The 24,748-nt window shown below is 50.5% G+C and overlaps 1 protein-coding gene across 1 annotated transcript in view; it reads right to left on the reverse strand.

Annotated features, from left to right (window-relative positions):
• Positions 1–24,748, reverse strand: part of BIN3 (bridging integrator 3) — a 54,319-nt gene that overhangs the window by 23,323 nt on the left and 6,248 nt on the right. Inside the window, exons 2-6 of the mRNA XM_064731162.1 lie at positions 18,181–18,229; positions 11,550–11,590; positions 10,890–10,951; positions 5,738–5,874; positions 3,868–3,908 (exon numbers count right to left, since the gene is read on the reverse strand). Of these exons, the coding sequence (XP_064587232.1) occupies positions 3,868–3,908; positions 5,738–5,874; positions 10,890–10,951; positions 11,550–11,590; positions 18,181–18,229 (330 nt within the window). The remainder of the gene's footprint in view (positions 1–3,867; positions 3,909–5,737; positions 5,875–10,889; positions 10,952–11,549; positions 11,591–18,180; positions 18,230–24,748) is intronic.

The following is a 24,748-nucleotide window of genomic DNA, read 5'->3' on the forward strand; positions in this document are numbered from 1 at the left end:
GGGAGAGCTGCCTTAGAGAGGGGAAGGAAAACCTAACTGGAAATAAGAAGAGCTCCTCAAGGCAGCTTTCATTAATCTGGAACTTTTCTGCCAGAACTGGTGCTGGGGTTTATCTGCCAGCAGGACAAAGGGAGGGAGGTGCAAACTCTGCAGTTCTCTCCTGCATCTCATTAGCCTCAAAATGGACCCTTGGGCTCCTCAGAAATGTTCCTGGGCAGGGATGCACCTACAAAGGGAAGGAGGAGGGAAGGGAAGGAGCAGTTTTGTTCTTGGAGTGGGGATGAAGCCCCCCCAGCATGGAACATAAGCTGGTTAAAGGCACACAGGGTGAAGCTTTGCATGTGCCAAAGGGCAGGAAAAGGGGAAAAATGAACCTCTCATCGTGGAAATTCAGAAAGTTGGAGAGAATTGCTGGGATGGAAAGCAGCCAGGAGGTTGGAGTAAACACCCTGGTGTGGAACTGAGGACTGGGCAGATAACGGAGTGTCCTGAGTCAGGGAAACAGGGAATGGGCTGGGTGGGAAGGGATCTGAAGGATCACCCACATCCACCCCCTTCCCCACCTTCCACAGTCCCAGGTGGATCCAAACTCGCCTCAGACACTTCCAGAAATGTGTGGAAACCCATCCCAGCCCCTCCTCACCCTCCCAGACAGGAATTCCTTCCCAAAATCCCATCCACCCCTGCCCTCTGGCAGTGGGAGCCATTCCCTGTGTCCTGTCCCTCCATCCCTTGTTCCCAGTCCCTCTCCAGCTCTCCTGGAGCCCCTTCAGGCCCTGTGAGGTCTCCCTGGAGCCTTTTCCTCTCTCACACAAAATTGGAGATTGGGAATGTCCTGGCCATCCTGGCATGGTATCATCTCTTTGCCTTGGAGCGGGTTCCTGTTCCAAAATTGGAGAGGTTTTGGCCATGGGAATGTCCTGGTCACCCTGGAATGTCCTCCATGCAAAGGAGCAGGTTCCTGGCATGGTGACCAGGACATCCCTTTGATCAGGAGATCCCAAAACCCGAGAGGTTTGGCCATGGGAATATCCTGGTCACCCTGGCATGGTGATCTGGACATCCCTTTGCCTTGGAGAAGGTTCCTGCTCCCAAAACTGGAGAGGTTTGGCCATGGGAATGTTCTGCTCACCCTGGCATGGCACCATCCCTTTGCCTTGGAGCAGGTTCCTGGCATGATGACCAGGACATCCCTTTAACCAGAACATCCCAAAACTGGATTAGTTTTGACCATGGGAATGTCCTGGCCAGCCTGGCATGGTGACCAGGACATCCCTTTGACTTGGAGCAGGTCCTGTTCCTAAAACTGGAAGAGTTTTGGTCATGAGAACGTCCTGGTCACCCTGGCGTGATGACCAGGACATCTCTTTGACTTGGAGCAGTTTCCTCTTTCCAAAACAGGAAAGGTTTTGGCCATGAGAACGTCCTGGTCACCCTGGCATGTCCTCCATGCAAAGGAGCAGGTTCCTGGCATGGTGACCAGGACATCCCTTTAACCAGGACATCCCAAAACTGGATTAGTTTTGGCCATGAGAACGTCCTGGTCACCCTGACATGGTGACCAGGACATCCCTTTGACCAAAACATCCCAAAACTGGATTAGTTTTGACCATGAGAACGTCCTGGTCACCCTGGCGTGGTGACCAGGACATCCCTTTGACCAGGACATCCCAAACTGGGAAGGTTTGGAGATGGGAATGTCCTGGTCATCCTGGCATGCCACCATCCCTTTGCCTTGGAGCAGATTCCTGACATGATGACCAGGACATCCCTTTGACTTGGAGCATTTCCTCTTTCCAAAACAGGAAAGGTTTTGGCCATGGGAATGTCCTGGTCACCCTGACATGGTGACCAGGACATCCCTTTGACCAGGACATCCCAAACTGGAGAGGTTTGGCCATGAGAACGTCCTGGTCACCCTGGCATGTCCTCCATGCAAAGGAGCAGGTTCCTGGCATGGTGACCAGGACATCCCTTTGACCAGGACATCCCAAACTGGAAAGGTTTGGCCATGAGAATGTCCTGGCCAGCCTGGCATGGTGACCAGGACATCCCTTTGACCAGGACATCCCAAAACTGGAAAGGTTTGGCCATGGGAATGTCCTGGCCAGCCTGGCATGGTGACCAGGACATCCCTTTGACCAGGACATCCCAAACTGGGAAGGTTTGGAGATGGGAATGTCCTGGCCAGCCTGGCATGGTGACCAGGACATCCCTTTGACCAGGACATCCCAAACTGGAAAGGTTTGGCCATGAGAATGTCCTGGCCAGCCTGGCATGGTGACCAGGACATCCCTTTAACCAGAACATCCCAAAACTGGATTAGTTTTGGCCATGAGAACGTCCTGGTCACCCTGACATGGTGATCTGGACATCCCTTTGACCAGGACATCCCAAAACTGGAAAGGTTTGGCCATGGGAATGTCCTGGCCAGCCTGGCATGGTGACCAGGACATCCCTTTGACCAGGACATCCCAAACTGGAGAGGTTTGGCCATGAGAATGTCCTGGTCACCCTGGCATGTCCTCCATGCAAAGGAACAGGTTCCTGGCATGGTGACCAGGACATCCCTTTGCCTTGCAGCAGGTTCCTGTTCCAAAATTGGAGATTTTCAGCCCTCGGAGCATCTCCCATGGGCACATGGAAATGGATTTATTGTCCTGAATTCACCACCCCAGGATTTCAAACCCAAGGCTGGTTTGCAGGGAAAGGGATTTGTCTTTCATTTCATCAACTAACACAAGCTGAGGGGAAAAAAAAAACCCAGAATATCTCAGAAACACAAGTTCTTCCAATTTTAACAGAATGCTGGAAGAAAAAGTTAATGTATCTTTCATGAGGACAATCTAGATAATAAGCAACACAATTCCACAGCAAAAGGCTGGGATTTTTTTTTTCCTTTTTCTTTCTTTCTTTCTTCTTTTTTTTTTTTTTTTCCCTTAAATAAGCAGGAATTTCTGCTTGTGGATAGAGGACCAAGGTAAAACTTGAGTCACCAAACATCCCCCAGACAGGAACACGCTGTAACCTCAGGTGTTAAGTGATCCATGAGATTTTACTTTCAGATTTGGGCAGAAACAACAACTTCAGGAGGAAAAAAAAAAACCCAAACCAACTAAACCACGACAACCCCTGTGTGTGTCAAACCTAAACTGAAATTGTTATTCAGCAATTTGCAACACTTACTGTCATATTAAAGTAATTTCATTTTATTTTTGCTCGCTGGCTCTGTTCCTGTAACAAAACAGCAAATCTTGGGATTTAAGGGGATATTTGGGAGAGAACTGAATTATCCTGAAAGGTTTGGGGGTACAGGCTGTGACCCTGGGAAAGGTGGAAATTTTGCAGGCTAGATGTGACAGAACTGTGGGATTTAGGCTTTTCCCCCTCATTTCCAACCCCTCATTATCCAACAAATAATATAAATACTATTTATAAATATTATTTATAAACATGCAGGAACTTCCACTTTCTCCTCTTTTATTTAGGAAAATTTCTAAATGAAAGAAACTTTTGTTCAACCAGCCAATTTCTGACCCCTCTGGATGATCTCCAGGTGGTTTTGTTCCTTTGCTGGAGGTAAAAACCAACACATAAACAGAGAAAATTGAATTATTCATCCTCTGGGGGTCCCTTCTAGCCCAGGATGCTCCATGATTTTATATCTCAGGAGTTCTTTAAGCTACAGGTGAAGGCAGCAGTGGATCAAAGTGGCAGAAAAGGTTAAAATTATTATTAATGAAGGTACCAAAAGCAGTGTGGCCAGCAGGACAGGGCAGGATTGTTTGAGGATGATTTCCAGCCTCTCTCCAGAACCCTAAAGCTCCAGATGAGGACAAACCCCAGGAGATGATGGTTGGTACTCACTTTTTCAAAGGCTCTATGACTGTCTTTTGGATCTGATTCACCTGTGGGAAGCAAAAAAGGGAGGATTGCATGTCAGGATTGTTGGAAAATCCCATTTGGGTTTGTAGGGATCCCACCATAGGCTGGGGAGAGACCCTGAGCACAACCACCAAGTCCTTTAACCAAAAGAGAGGGAATTTCTCCCATGGGAGCTCAGAGAAATTCCTGTGGGCAAAGTCTTGGGGATGATGATAAAAAGGGAAAGAGGTGAGAAATGAGGAATCTGGACATGGCAGGGAGTGGCAGGACACAGGGAATGGCTTCCCACTGCCAGAGGGCAGGGATGGATGGGATTTGGGGAGGAAATCCATCCTTGAGAGGGTGAGGAGAGGCTGGGATGGAATTCCCAGAGCAGCTGTAGTTGCCCCAGCCCTGGATGGGATTTTGGCAGGAATTCCTTCCCTGAGAGGCTGAGATGGAATTCCCAGAGAAGCTGAGGCTGCCCCATCCCTAAATGGGATTTTGGGAGGAAATCCTTCCCTAGGAGGGTGAGGAGAGGCTGAGATGGAATTCCCAGAGAAGCTGAGGTTTCTCCATTCATAGATGGGATTTTGGGAAGAAATCCTTCCCTGAGAGGGTGAGATGGAATTCCCAGAGAAGCTGAGGCTGCCCCCATTCAGAGATGGGATTTTGGGAGGAATTCCTTCCCTGGGAGGGTGGGATGGAATTCCCAGAGAAGCTGAGGCTGCCCCATCTCTAGATGGAATTTTGGGACGAAATCCTTCCCTGAGAGGGTGGGGAGAGGCTGGGATGGAATTCCCAGAGCAGCTGAGGCTGCCTCCATTCATAGACGGGATTTTGGGAAGAAATCCTTCCTTGGGAGGGTGGGATGGAATTCCCAGAGGAGCTGAGGCTGCTCCATCCCTAAATAGGATTTTGGGAGGAAATCCTTCCCTGGGAGGGTGGGGAGAGGCTGGGATGGAATTCCCAGAGCAGCTGTAGTTGCCCCAGCCCTGGATGGGATTTTGGGAGGAATTCCTTCTTTGGGAGGGTGGGATGGAATTCCCAGAGAAGCTGAGGCTGCTCCATCTCTAGATGGGATTTTGGGAGGAAATCCTTCCCTGGGAGGGTGAGGAGAGGCTGGGATGGAATTCCCAGAGGAGCTGAGGCTGCTCCATCCCTAAATGGGATTTTGGGAGGAAATCCATCCTTGAGAGGGTGAGATGGAATTCCCAGAGGAGCTGAGGTTGCTTCATTCACAGATGGGATTTTGGGAGGAAATCCTTCCCTGGGAGGGTGGGGAGAAGCTGGGATGGAATTCCCAGAGGAGCTGAGGCTGCTCCATCCCTAAATGGGATTTTGGGAGGAATTCCTTCCCTAGGAGGGTGAGGAGAGGCTGGGATGGAATTCCTAGAGGAGCTGAGGCTGCCCCATCTCTAGATGGAATTTTGGGAGGAAATCCTTTTCTGGGAGGGTGGGATGGAATTCCCAGAGGAGCCGAGGCTGCTCCATCCCTAGATGGGATTTTGGGAAGAAATCCTTCCTTGGGAGGGTGGGATGGAATTCCCAGAGAAGCTGAGGCTGCCCCATCCCTAAATGGGATTTTGGGAGGAAATCCTTCCCTAGGAGGGTGAGGAGAGGCTGGGATGGAATTCCCAGAGGAGCTGTGGCTGCTCCATCCCTGGAAATGTCCAAGGCCAGCTTGGAGGAACCTGGGACATTGTGGAAATTCAGAAAGTCTCCCCTGGGACACTCCCCATGGCAAGGGGTGAAATGAGATGGGTTCAAATCCCCCCCAACCCCAACCACCCCATGATTCCAGGACCCTCCCACCATTCCAAGCCTCCAGGACACTCCCAGCACTCCCAATCTCCAGCCAAAGCCAATCCACCTTCTCCTGGTTGAAGGCGTCCATCCTCTTCATGGCCGTGTCGAAGGCCGTGACCATCTCGAGGAACGAGGGCTCCTGCTCACACAGGGGGTTGGACAGCAGGTCTGAGGAGATCTTCACTGCAGATTTGGACATGGCTGGTGGAAAAGAAACCAGACAGGGTCACATTTCCCACTGCCAGGAGGGCAAACATCAGGGAGCTGAGGCAGCCAGGAGGGGGTCACACAAGCTGGCGGTGGAGGATGAGAGAAAAGCAAGGAAAAGGCACCAATTCATTCATGTAAACAGCCAGAGAAGTGTTTTTATATAAGTTAAGCCTGAAGCACTCCAATGTGAGGCTTGTGATGCTGCCAGAAATAATCCCAGACTAACAAAAGCACTGTTCTCTTAAAAAAAAACACCCAGAGATGGGGGTTTTTATACATCTTCTCTCGACAGACTATTAAGTGTCACTCTCAGCCTCACTACAGCTCTTCCACAACGAGAAAAATCACAGTCCATTAAGTCTTTCAAATGGCTTTACAAAAAAAACCCCATGTATTTGAAGTGGATTTAGTGGGAAAGGACCAGACTGACAGGACTGGGAGACGAAGGTTTCTCTTTCCCTCTCCAAACACAAAGAGCAGGGACACAAGTTAAGTATTTCCCTCTCAATAAGCTGAATTTTTTTGCCTGTGGAGAAGGAGCCAGGGGGAATAGGAAGTCCCTACAGGCCCTGGGAGTGCCACCAAGAAATCCAGAAGCAGCAGGTCATGCTCTGACTGAGCATTCCACTTGTTTTCCATCAGCCACATCCCTCTTTATCCAAACACTTGCTCTGCAAAGGGAAAATTCAATGACAGAGCCACTACACAAATGAGCAAGAAATCAGGGAAGGTACAGAATGGAAAAAAAGACTAATAAAAAGGAAAGCATAAATATAAACAGGGATAAAATAGACTAAGAAAAAAAAAAAAAGGCCAGAGGTACTAAAAAAAAATGTTCTTTTTCCTCAGTGCTGGAAGCTATTCCAGTTGGAGATCACAAAGCCAGATGCTTGAGCTGTGCTTTGGAGGAGCTTTGGAAAGACTCCCTTAGATATTAAAAGTTAAAATCATCCCAATAATGGGGCTTAAGATCATAAATCAAGGGGTTAAACATTCTGATTGAAAGGTTACACACAATTATACCAGAGAGAGCTCAGAAGCTGCAGAGCTGGGGAGCTCAGTGCAGAACAAGCCTCTCACTCTGGGATAACAAAGCCACTGTATCCATTTATTATCCAAACATGAAGGCTTTGGGCATTTAAACCTTGAAACAGATGGGATAGAATCCATATGTGTGACCACATCTGAGCAGGGATTTGTGCCAGAACAGGACGGAGTTGAGAACAGCACAACTCCTTTGGCTGGAAGGAAAAATGAAATCTTCCTTGACAGGAAAGGATTGGAAGGGAATGGAGGGAGGGAGTGGCAGGGTCACGCTGGGAGGTTGGGAATTAGGGAGGGTTTGGGTGCATTCAGGGGCAATTTGGGGCAGGAATTTCCTCTGCATCAGTGGGATCACCTGAGAGAGCTGAAATAGTGGGGTCTGAGAGTGCCAGGGCAGGAGAGAGAAGGACAAGGACAAGGAGGAGAAGGAGGAAGAGGAGGAGGAGAAAGGATCTCCTGTCCCTCAGCGTGGCCTTCAGGGGGGTCTGCACTGCTCTTTTGCTCATTAAACATGTGAGATGTAACTCCAATTAATTATTCCAAATGAGAGCTTTCACCTCCAGTCAAAGAACATCCTCCTGCTTCTTAAGATCTATTTTGTTTGGAAAGACGGTGGGGAAGGGGTGAGTGCTGTCCAGTCCTGGGGCAGGGAGTGCTGCTATCAGCCCATTCCCTGGCTGCTGGTGCAGCCTGCCTGGGATATTTCTGTGCACAGGAATTCTCCTGTTCTGAACTGAGCTTTTTGGGAAGAAGGTGGAGACTGGAGCCACCAGTCCCACTTTGCCAGAGAGTGAAGAACCAACCAAACCCCTGAGCCTGGAGGAACCAGACAGGAGGGCAAAACTCTGCCATCCTCACCAGATTTGGGGGCTGGATGTTGGGAATGGGCACTGCCAGGATTGATGTGATCCAGCTCCTTCTCCTCCAGCCCTCCCTGAGCAGGCTGTGTGCTGTACCTCTCCCTCCACTCACCATTTCAAGCCTTTAAATGAGAAATCAGATCATCCTGGCTCCGGCCAAGGCTCATTTGTGACTCTGCCATGGAACAGAACGGAAAAAGAAAGTCCTCCCACAGCTCCTCTGGGACTTGAAATGCTCCATATAAACAACGCCCACTGCAAGGGAGGGAGGGGAATCCTGAACAAGGAAAAACTTACCAAGGATCCCTGACAATGACCAGAGTCCTCAGGAAGGGCAGATCTCACCCTGGAAAGGAGTCCTGGGTGGCTGGGGCTTCTCCCAGCCCTCTGCCCGGGCTGGGAAGGGTGGGAGAGCAGGGGAAGGGCCTGGATCTGAGCTTGTGTCAGGGAATATCCACACACACAAATACACACACACAATCACACATTCACACACACACACACACACAGGTGAGAGCCTGGATCTGGGTTTGTGTCAGGGAATATCCACACACACAGACACACAAATACAAATACACATACACACAATCACACACACACACGTGAGAGCCTGGATTTGTGTTTGTGTCAGGCAATATCCACACACACAGACACACAAATACAAATACAAACACAAACACAAATACAAATACAAATACAAACACACAGAGGTGAGAGCCTGGATCTGGGTTTGTGTCAGGCAATATCCACACACACAGACACACAAATACAAATACAAATACATACACACACAGGTGAGAGCCTGGATCTGGGTTTGTGTCAGGCAATATCCACACACACAGACACACACACAGACACACACAGGTGAGAGCCTGGATCTGGGTTTGTGTCAGGCAATATCCACACACACAGACACAGACACAGACACACACATACATACACTCACACACACACACAGGTGAGCCTGGATCTGTGTTTGTGTCAGGCAATATTCACACACAAATATACACACACATTCACACAGACACAGACACACACACAGAGGAACAGCCTGGATCTGTGTTTGTGTCAGGCAATATTCACACAGACACACACAGAGACACAGACACACACATACGTACACACAATATTCACACACACACACACACACACACACACACACAGGTGAGAGCCTGGATCTGTGTTTGCTGTGTTTGCGTCAGGCAATATTCACACACACACACACACACAACCAGAGATGAGAGGCTGGATCTGTGTTTGTGTCAGGCAATATTCACACAGATATACACACACACAAAATATTCACACACACTCACACTGGTGAGAGCCTGAATCGGTGTTTGTGTCAGGCAATATTCACACACATACACACAGTATTCACACACAGACACACACACACACATGCACACACAATATTCACAAACACAGGTGAGAGCCTGGATCTGTGTTTGTGTCAGGCAATATCCACACACACACAAACACACAAATATACACACACATTCATACAGACAGACACACACACAGAGGTGAGCCTGGATCTGTGTTTGTGTCAGGCAATATTCACACAGACACACACAGAGACACAGACACACACATACGTACACACAATATTCACACACACACACACACACAAGGTGAGAGCCTGGATCTGTGTTTGTGTCAGGAATATTCACACAGATCAACACAGACACACACACACACAAAAAAATATTCACAACACACAACACTAACACACCACATGTGAGAGCCTGGATATGTGTTTGTGTCAGGCAATATTCACACACACACAACACACACAATACTCCACACTACACACACACACACAGAGGTGAGAGCCTGAATCGTGTTTGTGTGTGTCAGGCAATAATACACACACACAGACACACAGACACACACACACACACACAACCAGAGATGAGAGGCTGGATCTGTGTTTGTGTCAGGCAATATTCACACAGATATATCCACAAAACACACACACACACTCACACATTTCACACACACAACAGGTGAGAGCCTGATTGTGTTTGTGTCGGCATATTGTGTCACACATATTCACACACACACACACACACACACACACACACAACCAGAGGTGAGAGGCTGGATCTGTGTTTGTGTCAGGCAATATTCACACAGATATACACACACACACACTCACACTCACACTCACACACAGGTGGGAGCCTGGAGCACAGAAAGCCCCAGCTCTGCCTCCTTCCCCTGCCCTGCCCTGCAGTGACCCCACGGGCTGAGCGCTGGCCCAGCACAGCCCACACCTGTTTGTGCTGCTGCCTCTGCCTTGGCTCCGGAGCTGTGGGGGCCTGGCAGGGACTGCTCCAAACCACACAGGGAAAAACCATCTGGGTTTGGAACAGCTCCCTCCTGCAGGTTCAGTAACCAGCATCCAACCAAGCCGGCTCCCCTCTGCTGGATCCCTCTCTGGGCACAGCAGGCTCCAACCAGAGGGATGTGAAGGCAGCTGGGACATGGCACAGGACACCTGCAAAGGGCAGATGTCACCCCAAACGTGCAGGCAGAGCTGTTTATTGCTTCCTCCATCGCCCACTGCCACGAGGGGAAGCCAAAACAGGCAGGCAGCGAGGGAATGAGCTGGGTTATTCCCAAAGGAGAGCTGCCAGGTCAGCATTTCCCACGGGAAACACGGCCAGATGTGGCCAGCTGTGCCCCCAGACCCATCCCAGACCTTCTGGGGCTCCAGAGAGGGAGGTGAAAGGAGGACTGAAGGAGGTGAAAAAGCACTGCTGGCACAATGGGCTCAGCTGGAGCTGCTCCTGCTGGATAATCTGAGGCAGAACAACCACTCCTGGGTTTTTCAGTGGCACAAACTGAGGCAAACAAAAGGAAGGGATTTGTCCAAGGCCATGGAGCTCAGGAGAGGGGGACTGAGCCCACAGCACTCCCTGTGTTCCCTGGGCTGAGCTGCCTCTCGCAGATGGCCTTGTAACTAAGCAAACTGAGTGGGACTGAGCTCTGGATTTGTTTTCCAGACTTGTCACACATTACTCATGTGATCTCGAGAAAAGTCACTTCATCTCTCTGTGGCCAAGTTCACAGTCTATGTATCCTCCAGTCACTTACCCAAATCTGCATCTGTGCTTTTCTTCATATCCTTCTGAAGTTTTTTGGTCTGATCTTCCAATCTGAAAGATGGGAGAAAGAAGGCAAAGTCGGAATCTTGGAAAGAAAGAAACCCAAGTGTATCATACGTGCAACAAATCATTTACGGGCTGAATATGCTGGCTTCTGGTGGGAGTTAAAAATATCCAGGCAAGGCTTGATGAAGTTCAGAGCAGCTCAACCCTTTCGGGTTGTTTTCAGATGGTTTTTAACCTTTTCAAGTTGGTGATCTCTTATTCATAGTTCGCATATTTCCTGAAAGTTCTCACACTTAGCACAAATGGTAAAGCCAAATGCTTCCAGATGATCCCTGTGAGCTCCTGTGACACAGGCAGGATGGCAAAGCCACTCCTGGTCCTCTGAGCTGTTGGCCTCTACAGGGACCCCGCAGTTTTCTGGCAATTTTACACTTTTTCTTTTTTTTTTAAGCTGCCAGAATCTGCAAATACTTCTGAGGACACCTTTGAACAGTCAGAGAAACCCTGAAGAATTGGAAATTACAGGGCAGTGAGGGATTTGCTCACTGGGAAGAGCATCCCTGGCTAAAATTCCCTGGGAAGATGCAATGGGAGGAGGGAAGCATGTGGCCAGTCCTGTCTGACCAGTGTGGTTGATACTCACTGCTGCAGCTTCCCATATTCCCTCTCAAAGTCTCTCTCCACCTGTGGAAAGAAGAGATGGAAATCAGCTCCAGGGGACTGCAGGGCAGCCTGGAGCACGCAGGGAAAGCTGTCCCTGGGAAATGCTGAGCTGAGCCCAGCACAAGCTGCAGCTTTCATGGGAGTTACACCTCAAAAGTAAAGGAAGTCTTGGGGATTTGGAGCACCAGACTCTCTTGGAGCCAGCACCAAATATGACAGCTCGAGCCAAGGACGTGCTCCAGGACAGGGATTGGGAGCTGATGGAATAAATGGGAATGCTAGAAAAGCAGGGAGGTCACAACCCAGCATGGCTCAGTGCTGGGGGACAAACCTGTGCTCTCCCCCAAAAACTGAGGGGAGCTGCTGCTCCTCCAGCCCCGTTGAGGTGGGTCTGGCTGTTTCCTCCTTCCTCATCCTCATCAGGATGGTGAAATTCTCCCTCTGCATTACCCCCCACACACACTCCTTACCCCTACAGCAGCTCCCTCCCATGAGATTCTTGGGCTGGAGCACAATCCCAGTGCACTGTGACACCTCCAAAAGGGAGGGGAACCCTGAGCTCCGAGCTCTGAGCTCCAGCACAGCCTTCTCCCGATGCTACCTCAGCGCCTGCTCCCTCCTACTTGCTAGCTGGCAGCAAACCTCCAGTGATAGGAGATATTTTAAGGAACTTTCTTTCCATGCTGACTGTTTTAACACACTTAAAACATTCATTCCACACCTCGTCAACCAGAGAAGCAAATGGATTTCAATTGACCAGCCAAGAGTAAATCCGTGCGCGTTTGTTGTCATGGGATCAGCGCTGGGTTCACTTGTGTTGTCAAGCTCCCGTGCTATTAAGGAAATGCAGAGTGCTGGGAGCAGCCAGGACTAGAAGGATCCAAAGGTTTGTTCCAATTCTTCCTGCTGGCCCTGAGATTTCAATCCCAGCCTTGATGCAGCACCACAATTTAACGGGGATGTTTGCTTTCCAAGGAGAATTGCTGCTAAAAGCTTGAGGGGGTTAAAGATGGAGATTTTCTTAAAATCTCCTCCTTTAAACATCTTTTTGGGCTGCACTTGAACTCCAGCAGCCTGATCTGAGGGCAGGCAGTGCCCAGCCACATTCCAGCCCCATCCCAGCTCCCAGCTGTCCTCACCATCCGCTCCCACCATCCGGGGGATGCGAGCTGGGCTCTCTCTCTCTCTCCCCCCTCCCATCCCTCTGCTCCAAAAAACCCTCCCAGGAGCTCCAGCTCCCTTTTCGTGCTGCTAAAATTGGGTGCTGGAGAGAACAGCCAGGGAGCAGTGTGGGGGCAGCTCACACGACTTGTGCCTGGCGTTCGGGGAGCGCAGAAATGCGCGGCAGCTGGCGCCCTGCAGGTCAGGTAACCAGCACATAGTAAAGCTCACCCTCCGTCCCCGTGCCTGTTCCGGCTGCTAAAATCCCCCAGGGACTATTGCACTCTATAAATAGGCCTTAGGTGTGAATTGTTTTGGTTGCAAACCACGACTCGAAAATGTGCCCCCCTTTGAAAGGCTGGGGGTGTCGTTCCTTTATTGTTGCCTCTCTGTGGTTAGGAGGATCTGCTCAGCAACCAGCTCCTCCAAAAGCTTTGGCTGTGGAATACCTGTGAATATTCAGGGTTTCTGGCCCTTTTTTGCTGTCAGATTTGCCTGTTTCTGTGCAATAAGCAAAAGGCACTGTGCCTTAATGGATATGGAGCAGCTTGCAGGGCCTGAAGGGGCTCCAGGAGAGCTGGAGAGGGACTGGGGACAAGGATGGAGGGAGAGGACACAGGGAATGGCTTCAAACTGGGACAAGTGAGATTGGGGTGGGATTTCTGGAAGGGGCTGGGATGGAATTCCTAGAGAAGCTGTGGCTGCTCCATCCCTGGCAGTGCCCAAGGCCAGCTTGGAGCACCCTGGCACAGTGGAAGGTGTCCCTGCACATGGCAGGGGGTGGAACAAGATGAGTTTAACGCTCCCTTCCCACCCCAACCATTCTGGGACTTTAGGATTCATTCCACAGAGACAAAACCTCCCCACCCTGCGACCCTCGGGGTGCTGTGAACCCCCCAAACCTCCCCAGCTCCCCCAAGCCCCCACCCCAGTGCCGGAGCAGGATCCACATGGCATCGAGGTGACTCCACACAGACACACTTGAGCTGCCCAGCCTGACTCACATCCCCAGCCCCATCTCTCTGAGACAGCTGCCCAAGGATTGCTCTTATTTTTCACGCCCACAGGCAGCAACTGGCTCCCAGTCCCCACAGTCTGCGAGCTCAGGGAGGCTCCCAGCCGTGGCTGGAGCCCGGCTATCCCACAAAAACACAGGGAAAAGCTGCTCTCACGTGCTCCCAGCTGCAAGGAGGACAAGCTGGGAACATTTTGCAGAGCACACAGTAATTCCCACTCCCAGCAGCTCTCCACGGTCACACGCAGCCGACAGAGGCTGCGGAGAGGATTATCACGTTAAGAGTAACGAGAACAAGAAGTACAGGCAAGAAAATTACAATATCCTGAAGGGAAGTTTCCGTATTATTAAAATAATCCCACTGCTCTGCAGCCTCTTTCTGAAAACTCCAAATCAAACCACACTTTCTGTATTGAAGGTTTTTTTTTTCTTCTTCCAGGCACAGGGGCTGGGTAATGCAAAAATCGCTCGTCTCGGGGTTTTTATTTAAATCTACATCAAGAGCGACGAGCTCTCGAAAGCTTTGAAATAAAACAACATTCTCTCCTTCACCCAGTTCTTTTTTTGTTTTTTTTTTGTTTGCAAACACTGGGCCTCCCACCTGTGATCAGATCCCTCCTGCTTGAAGGGCAGGATCAGCATCACCAGCCTGGTTATGAGGCAATGGAGCAAGGCTGAAGCCAACACTACAAAGAGATGGAAATGAGGGACTGTGAGGAACCTTCCTATCCCCCTGGGGTTCATGTTTTTCCCTGGAGGAGGAAGATGAGCTGATTTCTGCATCTCCCAGTGGTCTCAGCATCGTTGTGGATCTTGGGGAAAAGAGGGAAGTGTTTCCTTCTTCCTCTTCTCCAAAAAAGTGAAACCCACAGAAATTAGAACTAAGATTTTCTGCTGAGCTCCTGCCATCCCATCAAGAATTTCAAGGTAAGTGCCATGGGTGAATATTCTGAGCCAGAGCTGCAGAGTGCAGGTGGATCTGGGATGTCACAGACTCCACCCAGCAAGATCTCCACATCCCCATCCTGCAAGAAACTTCCCAGAAAAGTGGCAAAAGGAAAAAGGAGACATCTCCCAAATGCAGAGACCAATTTGGCCAGAATAGATTGAAGGAAAACCAGCAAAACTATTTAAGTGGCATCACTTGAATTCACCCCACCGTTCCCATGACATTCACTCCACTGTGTTGGGATTTCCAGCTCGCCGCTGGAGCCCAATGGAAAGGGCTGCAGTGGAATCCTGCTGCTCACAGGGCTCCTCTGTCCGACACCCCTGGGGAAGGCAGAGCTGCTGGGATGAGTCAAGGAAAGGAGGTTTGGCAGCTCAGGTCTCCACTCCCTGCCAAGCTGACTCAGGCCAGCAAGGAGGAGGAGGAGGGCGAGCGCTCTGAGTCAGCCCAGGCCAGAGCAGGGCCGAGCGAAGCAGGGAGGGAGATAAAACCTCACCGGGGGATGCAGGGCCAGCTCCTGCCTGCTTGGATCATCCCAGCCCCGGTGAAGGGCAGGGAACAACCTGGGGGGACACAGGTGAACTTCAGCAGCAGCTGCAGGAGAGCTGGGCAGACGAGACAGCTCCGACGGCGGCGCAGCCTCTGCTGGGAGCGGAGCTGTCCCGAGGGAGGGAAGAACATCTCTGCCATAAGAGGCTTCGTGGCTGAGCAATAAACATGCAGAGATATAATTCTAACAGGTTTAACTCCTATCACTGGGCATTAGTTTAATTGGGCTGTGGGCCTGTGGCCCTGCTGACAGCAGGTCCTCTCGGAGCATTAGATCCTCCCACCCGGCTCCCCGAGCCCGGTGACAGCTGCTCTTTTCAGGCAAGAGGAGGGGAGAGATTAGGCTGTCTGGAATTGGATTTGCCCAGGTTAAGGTGGAAACAAAGCACAGCCATGTCTGGGGAGGGGGAGATCACCTCAGTTCACCAGCTGATATTTTCTTACCGGGGTTTCCTTCTCCCTCTGGAGCTAAACTGTGCCTGACACCGTGCCCTTCTCCAAAGGATCACAGGCGAGTGGGCACAGCGAGTCATGACTAATTCCTCGGCAGCCCAGGCAAATTGCTTTTCAGGACTACTCCCGGCCTAGATCTGACACCAGCCCCAGCACTGAGACAACAAAAAAGCCTCTCTGGCTCGCTGAGCCTCTCTCAAAGCCACCCCCTGCTCCTGACTGCAGCCCAGGCCTCATGGAGAGCCAAGGAAGTTACATCCTCACAAATGCTGCTTTTTTTTTTATCCTTCCCCCTCACCTCCTCTTTTGTGGTCCGGTCTCTGTGAGTGGGAGATCCTCTCCCCACAACCACTTCCCTTCTGATGGGCTTGGGATGCAGCCCTGGAGATGCCACACCTTCCCACTTCCTGCAGCCCAACATCTGGAGCATCCCAGCCCTTGGCTGCTGCTGCTGCTGTTCCCCAACGCCTGCACAGATGGAGTGGCTCAGCCTGCAACTGGGAGGTAAATTTGGGGCCCTGCAGCTCAAAGCAACCCCATCCCTTGCACACCATCAAAGCAGCCCCATCCCTTGCACACCACTGCACATGGGATGCCTGATCCTGGGGGATATCCGTGGTTTCCTGCCCTTTGTTCTCCTTTGAAGAGCTGCACTCCACACTGGGTGTGAAGTTCCAAGGTTTTGGGCTTCCTGTTTTCTGCTTTCCCTGTATCTGGTGCCTGGAGAGCAACATCACCACCACCATCATCATCATCATCATTATCATCATTCCAGGGCAAGTGGAAGCCTTTTAGAAATCAACTTTGTTGACATTGAATCTTGTTCCTTGTTCCTAGGGAGCTGAGGAAGGAAGGAAGGAAAAGGAAAAGGCCTGGAAAGGCTCTGGGTGCTGAATGAACCTCTGCCTGCCGGATATTCTGAGCTGTTCTATTTAATACACACACATGTATATATAAGCAAAGGCTGCCAACTGCTTCAGAACAGCACATTCCAGCAGCTCCGGGGAAGGGAAGATCTCAGAGGTGCCACCACTCATCTGCAGGGAGCCTGAGCACAGAGATGGCTGATTTTAGGGGAGAAAAACCTCTAAAAGGGGAAGGAAACAGCAAGAAAATGGAATATATTAAACTGGGATGTGAGAATGGGTGGGCTGGAGATGCCCAGCAGAGCTGGCCAAGACACCCAGAACTGCAGAGCTGTTGGTTTTTTGCTCCAGTCCTGGAAGGAAATCAGCACTGGGAGCACTGGAAAAAGCAAAATATTGTAGGGCAAGGAATGTGGGAGCTCCTGACACGAGCTGGGAGAGCTGTGAAGGGCTGGGGCTGGGCTGCCTCACCTGAGGGATCACAGGCAGCAGCACCTTGCTGGTGGATCACCAGCCCCTGGAAAAGGGCAGCTGAAAACACAGGAAAACCACAGAGGAATTTTACCAGTCCTCGTCTTCGTTGCTTGCCTGGCTTAAATTCTGTACTGACAGTTTGGAGCCGTTACAGAAAATTGCTGCTCCACGGCAGCAGACAAGCACCAAATCCTTTAAAATAAAACATGACAATCAAGGCTTGAAGGGAGTGGTGGGATTAGCCCTCTGCCTCCAGGGAAATGTCGTGTCCCAAGGAGAAACTGCCCCACAAACACGGGTGCCCACGCATGCTGCGGAATTAGCTGGGTGTCCCGGAGAGGAAGGATCAGGGATGTCAGGCTGGGCAGGGGATTAGGGCACCAGTGCCACCAGAGGGACAAGCTCTGCCCCACTCTGCCTCTCAGGGCTCCCTTTTTAGAGCAGGTGTCCAGGTGAGTTTGCAGGGCCAGCTCCTGGGAGGTTCCACAGCTTTTCTTTTGGCATGGGACAAATGCAAAGCCAAGCTGCTTAAGAAGGGAAAATACCACAGCCAGCTGCAAGCAGCAGCACTTGGGGTAGGAGCCTCAAATCCACGGGAATACAAAATGCTTTTTTAATTTGCTTTTAAAGCAAATGCTGTGCAGCACAAATTAATTCACGCCCGAGCACTAAGCATCTCAGCTTATAAGCCTTTCTTTGGAAACAGTTATATTCAGCGATCTGAACCACTCCTCCTCCTCCATCTGCTCCGAAAGGATGAACAAACAAGCCTTTGCTGAAAGAAGGAAGGAAGGAAGGAAGGAAGCAAACCCGTTCAGCCATCTCCGAGGAAAACTGTGCCAGACCAAGAGAGCTCTTTTCCCCTACCCCGCACACACTCACACCCCTCCCAAAAAAATTGAAAAAAAAAAAAAAATTGAAAAAATTCTAATTTCAACAGCTCCCAAACCAAAATATTCTGCCTGCATGGGGCTCCCCCTCGCTCCTCGCACGAGGAGCCGAGCGCTGGTCACACGCGGCAACAGGTTCTGCTGCTCCAGCTCCCTCCCACACGCTGCAAAATGGGACGAGTCAAAGTGCTGGCTTGACTCATCAGCCACATGATCCAAGGCTGGAGCTAAAAAGGGGGAACTGGTTTACTCACTGTCTTGGGTACAATCTGTTTCTTGGGCTGCCCGATCTTGAACGGGATCCTGCAAAAGAGAGAGGAGAAGGGGATGTGTGAGCAGCGCTGGGGCTGGGGGTGGCTTTGGGGGGCAGCAGGGGTGTCCCGGGCTGGCAGCCCCTCATCCTGGGCACTGTGCACCCCCAGAAAGGTGGGAGAGACTGTGGGGAGACCTCTCAGCATTGCAGAGGGGCAGCTCTGATCTGTGACAGCGACAGAACCAGGGAACGGCACCCAGGCTGGAGCTGCACCAAGGGAGAGCCAGGTTGGATTTTAGGGAAAGATTCTTCCCCCAAAGGCTGGGATGAGCACTGGGACAGCTCTGCAGGGAATGGGCACAGCCCTGAGGCTGCCACAGCTCCAGGAGCACTTGAACAACGCCCCCAGGGTGGGATTTTGGGGCATCTGGATGGTCCTTGTGGGTCCCTTCGATTGGGGTCAGCCCCACACACCCTCCCTGCACCCCAAAGCAAGGCAAGGATGCTCCACAAGCAGCTGAAGAACCCACTCTGTTTCAAAGCAAATCTGCTGGGGAGGATAAAATAATACTAAAAAAAAAAAAAAAAATCCCAAACAAAGCCTGTAAATATTTAGAAAGAGGATATTAAAAAAAGTAACAAGCCGGTGTCTGGAGCTGCTGAGAGCTGCTTCAAAGGATTCCTCTGCTCCAACAGCTGGAGGAGAGGCTCACCTGCCAGCACAGCCTTCATTCTTAAAATCCCTAATTCCCAGGAAAATCTGGGTTACCTGAATGAGAAGAGTACTCTAAATAAATTACACAACATATGTAAGGGTGGCTGGGTCAGCTGGGAGCAACCACGCAGGCAGCCTGAAAATAATTGGATTTCTTTCACCTATCAGTATAATGAAAATCCAGGAATTCAACTGCTGTTGTCAATGGATTTAATTAAGTTAAAGAGGTGCTGCTTGGTTAAAGCATCTCAGCCAAAACCTCCCAATGTTTTCTGGGTTGTGATGCTTTAAATAAATAGAAAAAATTGAGGTCATAATGACATTAAAGTGTTTTTTTGCCAAAGATGTTTCACCTACAGCTCAGCTTCATCCCATTCCATTCCAATGGAATCTTCCACTTCCAATTTCCCATCCCAAATCTGCACCAGGAGCTCCTGGGAAAGTGTCTGAGTCCCTTCCTGAGAATTTGGACTGGACCAGCCCAAACTCTCATGCTGCTACACAAAACTTGAGATAAAACCATGGATTTGGGGATTTTGTGTTGCTGCCTCCCAGTCTGGCTTTTCCCACTGCTGGTTTTCCATTTTTTTTCCCACCAGCTCCACTTCCAAGCCCCCAGTACTGCTCCAAACAACAGTTTGACCTCCAGGAAATATTTTTATCAGTGTAACCTGCTGGAAAATCCAACTGTGAGAAGGAATTCGTAGTGGAAGAAGGGGCAGGACGAAGCAAAAAAACCTGATTATCCAAACTCCAACCCTTGCTCTTCCCACTTTCCCCGGTGTTTTCAAGCCAAGGCTGTAATTACCCACTGGAATAATCCAGGGCTGCACCCCCTGTGACCCTCCGTGAGCAGCTCTGGAGCCAACCTGAGTCACCAGGTTTAAATTTAAATTTTTTTTTTCAGGAGAACTTCCTGTTTATGGTTCTCCAGCAGGACCGGTGCAATTTTGGGTTTAACCCTTTCCAGCTCCTGTGGCAGTGTGAATCACCCTTCTTTTATAAACAAACATCACTCTGCTGTATAATTTCCCTGTCAATAACCGGGGGTGTGGTGCCTTACAGGAAGAAAACAAAAATATATGGATTTTTTTTTTTCCTTTGTGTTTTCCTCTGTGGGTCAAATATAAACCAAAATGAGGCACCTCTCTGTCACTTGATGTTTTTGGAAGTGATGGCACCAACTTGGTGGTGAAAGGATAAAAAAAAAAATGAGGATTTTACTCAGGGGAGCGTTATCCCACTTAAAACCAGTTTGCAGGGTGGGAACAAGCAAGGAGCTGGAGCCTGGTTGGTTCCTAATGGGAAAGGACAATTAAAAAGGTGATTAAAGAATTACCTGTGCACAACCTGCCCCTGTGGGGGGCACAGAGAGCATCCCAAAGTGGTGTTGAAACCGGAAAAATGGTTCAATCCAGGGAATTTGGGATAGGAAAAGCCACTGGTTGGGGATCAGAGCTGGGAAGGGAAGGCAGAGGGAGCACAGGGGGTGCTGCTCCATCCCATTCCCCATCCTCACCCCACCAAGGAACCCCAAAAATCCCTTTTCTTCTCCCAGAAACAAAGGGAAGTCAATGGAGTGCTGCAAATCTCCAGTGCAGCAGTAAATATCTCTATCAGCATCGTGATGCCACTTGGTAATTATGTCTGTCTCAGTAAAACCTCTAAAAAAATAACCCTGTGCAAGTCAGGTCTGTTCCTCAATTATTGGAGGTTTTTGTTCTATTTTACAATTTTACATAATTTTCCTGGTTTTTAAATCACTGCCTTTTAATATGATTCTCTGGGAGGGTGGGGGGGAAAAGATGGATGAGCAGGAAAGAAGGAAGAAAAAAAAAAAAATGAAAGGTATGGATTTTATTGGAGCTTTTAAACCAAATGGATTCACCCCACGCCTCAAAAGCGCTGCTGGCACCGAAGTTTTGTCCCTCTGGGAGTTGTGTCCCTGCCTGCAAAATTGTGGGGGGACAAAGCGCAGTTCAGACAGCACCATCACAACCATTTGCTTCAAAATCAAGAGGTTAAAAAATGCATGATGGGCATAATACAAATAAACTGAGGGGAAGGTGGATCCATATGGATCCATATCCATCAGTGCCATGAATTCCACGGATCTCCCTGGTACCTTCAAAGCTCTATAAACACTAAAGAAAAACCAGAATCGGTGCTGCTTTTTTTCTTTTTTTTTTCCTCTTTGCTGATGTCTCGTTTCTGCTGAGCGAGAGAAAGCTGGGGTTGTGTTTGGGGTGTGAAATCCCTTGAAATCCCGTTCCTGAAGAGCCGAGCGCGCTGAGTCACCGGCGGAGCGTTCCCAGCCCGCGGGGCTGCGGGAGCGCCCCGGCCCCTCACGGCCCTGCCAGGGCACCCGGAGCTCGGCACAGCAGCAGGGTTCAGGGGCGAGGAAGGGAGGAAGGGAGGGAGGGAGGAGGGTGAAACACTGCAGGGAGAGGGTGGGAAGAGCTCAAAGTAAGGGAAAAAAAAGTGTGGGTGGAGAGAATCCTGCGAGCTCTACTCGGGGATGCTCAGGAACCCCAGGGAGGGGAAGGTGGGCCCCTCACGGCCCTGCCAGGGCACCCGGAGCTCGGCACAGCAGCAGGGTTCAGGGGCGAGGAAGGGAGGAAGGGAGGGAGGGAGGAGGGTGAAACACTGCAGGGAGAGGGTGGGAAGAGCTCAAAGTAAGGGAAAAAAAAGTGTGGGTGGAGAGAATCCTGCGAGCTCTACTCGGGGATGCTCAGGAACCCCAGGGAGGGGAAGGTGGGAGAAGCTGTGGCTGATTTTTTCTCTGAAGTTTCCCCAGCAATCTCATCTATTTACTTGGCTTTTCCATGAGCAAACGCAGGGCCACACACACCAAAGCAGTTAATTCTCCTCTGGATGCACAGGAGAGTTGGAAACAAACCTCCCAGGCAGAGGGGGGGGACGCAGCTCCATGAGGTCTGTGGGGAGCTGCGGCTTAAAACGTGGAGCTCCCTCTCCCCAGCATTCCTGGAAGGCAGGAATTGCCAGCAGGAATCACTCAATCCCTGCTAAATTAGGGAGGAATGCTCCTTTGCTAGGGTGGACATCAAACCTTGGCGTCACCCCTGGCTGTGGGGAGCTGGGATGGAGCTCAGAGGGATAAATTCCCTGTGGGATGTGCTCCTTTTCCCAGCTCATTCCAGCTCAACGCGGCTTTGCCACCCCTAATCAGGCCCCAGAAGACCCTTGGCACATAAGCAAGGGATAAACACCAAATATTTTTGATAAAATGCTCTCCCTGGGGATGCTGAGCTGCCAGGCAGGGTTGGGAAGGGAGGGAAGGACGGACAGACAGATGGACAGGCAGGGATGGGGACAGCAGAGGCTGGGGCAGTTTGGATGATAATTAATTTGGGAAAAGTGACACTGAGCCTCTGAATTCAATATTCCTGCCCCAGGTGGGCACGAGTGGTGTTTGCAGGGGACCCACAGGTCCCACTTTGGTATGAACTGGTGGCCAAAACTGGTTTGTACTGGTACCACTGCCAGACCACCGACTAAATCCACGTTCTGTGGGAAGTGCCCGCTTCCCGTGGAAAGTTTCAGGGATTTTTTTCCCTTTTTCTCTCTCTCTCATTGAAACCCCAAGCGCCAGCATAGCCTGGATGCCCGCCAGAGCTTCTCACTCTTTGAATTTCCACCAAAAATCTCAATTCCTTCACCGGAAAGAAACCTCTCAGTGCCTGCAGGCAGGAGGATGACACCCAGCCTCCCGTGCTGCCAGGCTGACCCTGACCCTCCAAGCTTGGTTTTCCCAGGGATTTTGGCACGTGGGATGATGAGGGATTCTACAAAGCCATCCCTTTACACCTGTGCAGACAAAAATCATCCCAAAGCTAGCACAGGAATTGGGTCCTTCCCTTTGGAAGCTGCTGGGTTGGGAATGGATTCAGCTGCATCCAGAAAAGCTGCCTGGCCATGGGATCAGCTCTGTCCCAGAGAGATCAAAGAGTTCCTGCAAACACTTCCAACAGGAAGGTCGGGAGCACTCCAGGAAGGATGTGAACCTTCACTTTCCCACTTTGCCACACAGTGAACTTGGTTGAGCTTCTCCCTCTCCACTTGTGTGAGGCTTCCCTGAGGATGGAGGTGTTAAGGAAGGACTTTTCCATGATAGGAAGTTCAAAGCAAAGCAGAGAGACCTTTCCTGAGCAGCATTTCTCATGGCAGCCTGCACAAAGAGAGGCAACACAACAAAATCCTGGAAACCTGGATTGGGGCTCCCTAAAAGCACCCAAATTCCCGGCCAGGAGGGGATGGCAGCCGTGCCCAGGTGAGGCAGGCAGGAGGGCAGGCTCAGGTTAGGCGTGAATCTCCCGGATTCCTCCTCGCTGTGCTCCAGGCGTGTCCATGGAAACCGCAGGCACCGTCCCACCCCGCTCCCCCCTCCCGGGAACTCATGGCAACCGCTCCAAACACAGCGCCGAGGCAAAAAAAAAAAAAAAAAAAAAAAAAGGAAAAAAAAAATTATTCCAAAGGATCACAAACAGCTTCTGTCGAGGGAGACTCTGCGCCAAATCCCCGTTTGGGTGCTCTCCTCGAGGAGATGAGAGGGGAGGTCACAGGGTGGGGAGAGAGAGGAGGGATGTGGGGATGGGATCCCTCGGGATGAACCAGGTGAGTGCTCCCACCTGGATTTTGGATTTCAGCCCCATCCCTGGGAACTCGGAGGTTTAAGGCACGCAGGGATGTCAGGGCGAGCCGCTGCAGCGGGGGAGAAGGGAAAGAGAGGTGTAAAAAGAGGCAAAAAAAGAGGTGTAAACATCGATTTTCTGGATTTTAGGTCAGGCCAGGGAAAACAAGGCACCTTGCTGAAGTTTGGCAGCGGAGGGATGAGCTCCTGGGAACGGGTCCCTCTGCATCCTGCACGGAGCCAGGCGCGGTGTCAGTGTTAAGCAAATCAAAAATAATGTCAGAATCCTCTCTCCCACCCATTCCAAGAGGAGCATGAAAAAAATAATGATATTTTACTCACCCATCAAAAGAAAATTACTCACGCCAGGCGCGTGGGCGAGCAGAATTTTGCAGGGCTGTTTTAGGCCCTGACTATGCTACAAAAATATCCATTTTAAGCACGGTTGTGAAACACGGTTGTGGCTCAACCAGAGCATTGGCTTGGAGCTACCTGGACAAAACAGGTGGAAAAATGAACAATTAAGGAATAAGCACTCTGAGGCCTGTGATGGTGGCAGGGGAGGTGGCAGGTGGCTCTTCCCAGCTGCTCCACCCCGGGAAATGCCCGGCTGGCGCTCCAGTTTCACCATGATAAAAACTTTGGGATGTGCAAAGCACCTTGCACAGGTAACAGGGAGGTGTTTGGGAGCCTCACTCACTGCTCTGGTATCCGCTTGCTTCATCCCAGGTAATTTTATCCATGCTCATCTCCTGATCCCAGTATCACTGAAACCTGCAGGGAAGGGGGAGCGGTGCCATCGGCCACGTCGGGCTCCAAAAAACATCAATATTGATTCAGAGGGAGGAAAACAGAGCCTGGGGCTGGGTTTGCACCTGCCCAGCATGGCCAAGGCTCCAAAACAGGGAAAATACCGGGAATAACCAACAACCTGTGCAAATCCATAATGTGGAAAACACCAGGAATAACCAACAACCTGTGCAAATCCATAGCATAGAAAACACCGGGAATAACCAACAACCTGAGCAAATCTGTAACATGGAAAACACTAGGAAAAATCAACAACCTGTGCAAATCCATAACAGAAAACACCAGGAATAACCAACAACCTGTGCAAATCCATAACAGAAATCACCAGGAATAACCTGTGCAAATCCATAACAGAAAACACCAGGAATAACCAACAACCTCTGCAAATCCATA

The sequence above is a fragment of the Zonotrichia leucophrys genome, chromosome 22 (genome assembly GCF_028769735.1).
Source record: "Zonotrichia leucophrys gambelii isolate GWCS_2022_RI chromosome 22, RI_Zleu_2.0, whole genome shotgun sequence".
NCBI lineage: Eukaryota > Metazoa > Chordata > Aves > Passeriformes > Passerellidae > Zonotrichia > Zonotrichia leucophrys.